At 35.1% G+C, this 4,966-nt stretch overlaps 2 protein-coding genes across 6 annotated transcripts in view; both read right to left on the bottom strand.

Moving 5' to 3' along the window:
- LOC115244675 (ubiquitin carboxyl-terminal hydrolase 47) overlaps positions 1 to 1,501 on the bottom strand; it is a 10,046-nt gene extending 8,545 nt beyond the window's left edge. For 2 of the 3 annotated variants that reach the window (XR_003885413.1, XM_029822532.1), the window contains exons 1-2: positions 1,158 to 1,501; positions 233 to 315 (exon numbers count right to left, since the gene is read on the bottom strand). The gene's annotated coding sequence lies outside the window, so the exon portion shown is untranslated. The remainder of the gene's footprint in view (positions 1 to 232; positions 316 to 1,157) is intronic. The other variant, XM_029822533.1, reaches the window with a different exon arrangement.
- A 1,115-nt stretch (positions 1,502 to 2,616) lies between these two features.
- Positions 2,617 to 4,006, bottom strand: LOC115244687 (SNW domain-containing protein 1-like). Of its 3 annotated transcripts, none has more exons than XM_029822554.1 (4): positions 3,982 to 4,006; positions 3,622 to 3,778; positions 3,044 to 3,166; positions 2,617 to 2,921 (listed from the first exon to the last, which is right to left on the bottom strand). In XM_029822554.1, exons 2-4 carry the CDS (start codon positions 3,754 to 3,756, stop codon positions 2,751 to 2,753), a joined length of 429 nt encoding a protein of 142 aa, XP_029678414.1. In that variant the 5' UTR covers positions 3,757 to 3,778; positions 3,982 to 4,006; the 3' UTR covers positions 2,617 to 2,750. The 3 variants fall into 3 exon arrangements, with proteins under 3 accessions (XP_029678414.1, XP_029678415.1, XP_029678413.1); XM_029822555.1 differs by having other exon boundaries at positions 3,997 to 4,006; XM_029822553.1 differs by having other exon boundaries at positions 3,622 to 3,983.
- Positions 4,007 to 4,966: the final 960 nt, after the last annotated feature.

Below are 4,966 nucleotides of genomic sequence, written 5' to 3'. Positions count from 1 at the left end.
TTATTTATCATTATAAAGAAAGAGAAATAATTACAGACTTCTATATATATATTAATAATATAAATAATATATAAGTATAATATAGAAGTCTACGAAAATAGTTTTTGGAAAAGTACAATCAATGTCTGATTGTTTATAAATAAATGATATATAAGATAGACTTACAATATATTTTATACAAAATATGTATATATGTATGTGTAAATTAGAGATTTTTATTGTTAAAACTTACTTAATCTTTATTGTACTGTTCTATTATTGATGTATACTTTAATGCAGAAAAGCATGCTTATTCCTAATTAAAACCAATCCAACCTAAAAAATCAAGATCACATAATTCAAAGAACTGATTAGACAGATATTGTTGTGAGAAATATGTGCTACTCAAAATAAATTAAATTGGTTAAAATACAAGATATTTTCTATTTTTTAAAGTGTTTTCCATAATATGTTCATATATTTGTAATATATTTTTAATTGCTCACAATATAACTTTATCAAAAACGATAAATTTTATATAATACAAAAAATCGTGCAATAAGTAATTGGCACTTGATAAATAATAATAATCAATATAGTAGCACAGAAAATAATATAGCAATTAAAAAATATAATTGATTCTCGATATTTAACTTGCAGTATAAAATTACTACTTGCAGTTAGCATTCAAATCTGTTATAGAGAGAGAGAGAGAGAGAGAGAGAGAGAGAGAGAGAGAGAGAGAGGATCCAATGTAACACATATTCACAAAGAAAAAAAACAAGAAAACACAGGAAAGCAATAAGAAAACAATATTTTGGATAAATTGATATTTAGTCAATATTTTTTATAACTGAGAGAAGCTCTCAAACATCTCTTAGATCCAATTGTGCATTGTGTTGCATTACGTACGCGTTATGTGTGCTTACGTGCACGTTATGTAAAAATGTACAAATAACTACTTGGTCGCGAGAGTATAACAACAACTATATATCAATGTTAAATCTGAGACGATACACAACTACTCAGGGGATAGGAATGCGTCGTCATGCCAGGAGAAGCTTATTAGGCCCGAAGTTTTCCGATCGGCAGCGAGCGAGAAAACCCGCGGTTTCGCGGGTCTCGTGACGCGCGCGAAATCGCGAAATGATCGCAGATTCGGTTAAAACGAACATTACCGCGGCTGTGGCTGTGTGACTGGCGAAGTGGAATCTCGTGAAATGGCTGGGTGGCCGGCAGAATGAGTATCCCTCGATGACAGGCCAGAGAGACTACTACTGATCGGTGCGTCTCCACTGCGCGTGTTCCCGGCTTGTTTCTCCGACAGATTCCGGAGTCCACTCCAATACGTCGTTTGCAAGTACGAGTCTAAGGATAAACTTGCCGGAATCGCTCGCAATTTTTGCACTAATACCGGTATTCAGGAACTGACCTCTTGCCGAAATCACTGACACACGAGTAACACGCTCATTTTACGCCATATTTTCTCGGACGGCGCATCTCTCGCTTTCGAAAGGTGCTGCGCCCTGCTGTCGTTTTTCAAAGATAACATGCCAGGGAGCACAGTATGTAGTATGTACGATCGTGATTATAACTAATTGTAAGTTCGTGGCGATCGTGGCGTAGAGGGTTGAGTGTCCGCTCTGTATGACCGAGGGCTCGGGTTCAAATCAGTGATGCCAGAAACGGGTCCCGCGGCTCACGGCTCAGCAATGGAAGGGGTAACGCACACAAGTGCTTTATTCGTGAAACATATTCCAGAGTCTGCTTTTCGTAATAAAACAAAACCAGATTTTATAGTAGATATCTATCTAAAAACGCTTTTCTGTCAAACAAAACTGGTTAAAATCCAACCGGAATTTTTTTTTTTTTTTTTTTTATTGAAAGTATAAATGGCGCATGCGCCTTGAGCATCGGCCATTAGGCCATCTTGCTTTCTGCACAGCGCTAAGTATAAATACCATTATACATTATGATAAATTGACTATTAGTAATAAAATGATTATAATGCACCAAATCTTAAAAATAAGATCCAACCAGAATATTAAAAATTTATTCGATCGCCAGCTCTCTCGGCAATAGTATAAACCACCGAGGAGTATCTTTTGTCCAACAATCTTTCTAATATGATCGTTTGGATTTGGAAACACATTTTATAAAGAGAAAAATCGATTTGCATACTTTCATTAATTGTTTTTCAGATAATTGTTTAAATATACTCTTTTTCACGTGTGCCTCCCTCTTCTTTTAAGAGGAGAAAATTAAAAGATTTGGAGGCACAGGCGAGGAAACGCATACATTGAGTCAATTTATCTGAGAAAGAATTAATAAAAGTTATGCAAACCATTTTTTTTTTAAGTTATAATACTTTTACTAGATTATGACAATCTACATAAAATGTTTTCAAAAGTATAAGTATAATTATATATTATAATTATACGACTTTCGAAAATATACATATATATATAGGCGCATCGGGCAAGAATAATGAGTTGGAAGAGTTGGAACAATCTGTTTACTCTTTCACTTGTGACCTTCCTGCCAGAGTTGGTTCTTTTCGCGCGATTCTTCAGCCTTATCTCTAAAAAGGGTTTCAATATCTATTAACTTAAATCTTTAACGCAATCTCGCAACAGATTTTAGATTTGCAGAAATATTCTTTATTTTTACAATCATCAGAAATCAGATGCAATTATATAAATCTAATGCGCTAAATTTCGGCGCGCTTTTCGGGTCTTTTAGACGAAATATTTTAAATAATCCTCCTTCACCTATTGAGCAAACTTTTTCTCCAATTGTGCATACATTTGAAGAGCTTGTCGGTTTTTTCTATCGGCAATATAAAAACTCTCAGCTAATTTTGCAAGGCTTTCGTTAAGGTTTTTGTGCTGCAAACCTCTACCATCTGCAGCAAGACGTTTATCCAAAGGAATTGTATAATCCTAAAATCAAAAACAACTTCATTTAATCAAAGAAATCAAGTTACATACATTTTTTATTATATATCAGTATTATTTCTTTCATATATATTGAGGTATATTGGACAAACAATTTTTCTAACTACCTCTGCATCAAGTATTGCCAACATATTCCTTCTTATTTCCTTGCCTTTCATCCTTATCCTTTTATTCTCAAGTAAATATTGTGCAACATGTATCTCCGGAAATTCTCCTCCGTCTCCAAAATCCTATGGATAACGTATATGCATTATACTTTAGAACATTGAAAGTATCATTCCTTATTACATCTTTGATTTAATCAAATAGAAAAACACTAATGAATTGTATTGATAAAACAAATACTTTTTGAAATTCTTTGGCAAATTAGAATAAATATACTTTGAAGAAGACGGGCTATTTAAGAGCCTCGCGCAGTAGGCTAAGCGCAAATTCTTGTTAAATTTTTTTATTTATTATTTAACTGTACGTTTCGGACCATCTTCGGCATAGATTATCTATTATTAATCTATGCTGAAGATGGTCCGAAACATAGGACCGAAACGTACATTTAAATAATAAACCAAAAAATTTAACAAGAATTTGCGCTTAGCCTACTGCGCGAGGCTCTTAATTAGCCCGTCTTCTTCAAAGTATATTTATTATCAGAGCCTATTATTGTAAATATTTTGGAATAAATACTCACTTCTGGATTGTGCGGCACCCATCCTCTCCGCTGCGCATAAGGGGGGGCTGTGACAACGGCTTCATCAAGTGCCGATGAGACAGGTGTTTGGTGCAATTCTTGCTCATGTACTTCATCGTCTTTGTCCCACATCATTTGAGTGAAAACAGGCAATAAACTAATTACGAAAAAACAAAAAAACTGTTACAATAAAGGGGACAAGTGTACGAGTCTACAAGTTTCAAACAAGAGAATATAAACAAATTGGGTTTAGGTTTAGGTTAGGTTATATCTATTGGAGTGGAGTCCTCCCGTAGGAAGGGCGGAATCCTACATTGTCCGCGTGTATTTTATAACATGAACTATTAACTTGTGTCTAACCTAAATAGTCGTCACCTTTAACTATATTGGAGACCTCTCGCGGTGACAATGCGAAACTCCGACTTCAGGATTACCAATCTGAGAGATAAATTCTCGATCTCTATGTAGAGGTGTATGTCCACATACGTACACACACGATTGAATTGCTCGCGTGGACGCACCGTGGAGAGAAAAGATAGAAAAGGATCAACGATCACGTTATCCTTGTTCCTCTAGCGTATCGCTTTATAGCCGAAATACGGCCTGAAAATGCTTTTTGGCCTCTCGTGGCAAAAAACAGTAATGCAACTAGGCTAACAAGCGCCCACTTTTTGTAAATTTTATATTTGTTTATGCACATTTATGCGTATATATGTATCAATAATATCTAAAAATTATATATATGATTAAAAATTGTATGACGATAAATAATAACAGTAAAATAATAACTCACAGAGTGAACTAATATACAATATGTAAAACACGGGCACTTATTAGACTTGGCAATTTATTGCTTTTTTACTTGTTGCTTTTTCATAGATACTTTATGTGTTGTCAGCATGATAGAGCGACAAGGAGAGAACAATTGTTAATTCTTGGCTTACATTATCTTTCAGTAATTGCAAATTTATAGACCGACAAGTATGCTATCTTGATTTCTTTTCGATTATATCGATATTATCGCGTAAAAATATCTGCTACATAAATACTGATAATATGAAAGCATGTACAAGAAATATGTGATGGCTCAGTGCAAGAGTGTTCAATCCATAGACATAGTATATCTAGACCGAGCGTTTGCCTTTATTTAAGGTGTGAGGGTAAAGGTGCACGTAGAAAAGGACATACTCTGTTTCGTGCCCCTTGCGTTCTCTCTCGCTCGCACGTAGCATGACGAAAGAGAGCGCTATGCTCTGTGCGAGCGAGAGAGAACGCAAGGAGCACGAAACAGAGTATGTCCTTTTCTACGTGGGCATCGGCCCCCACTCCTCAAATAAAGGCAAAC

The sequence above is a fragment of the Formica exsecta genome, unplaced genomic scaffold, assembly GCF_003651465.1.
Source record: "Formica exsecta isolate Colony F162 unplaced genomic scaffold, ASM365146v1 scaffold828, whole genome shotgun sequence".
Taxonomy (NCBI): Eukaryota; Metazoa; Arthropoda; class Insecta; order Hymenoptera; family Formicidae; genus Formica; species Formica exsecta.
The sequence above is the reverse complement of the archived record's forward strand: the minus strand, read 5'-3'. Positions and strand labels throughout refer to the sequence as shown.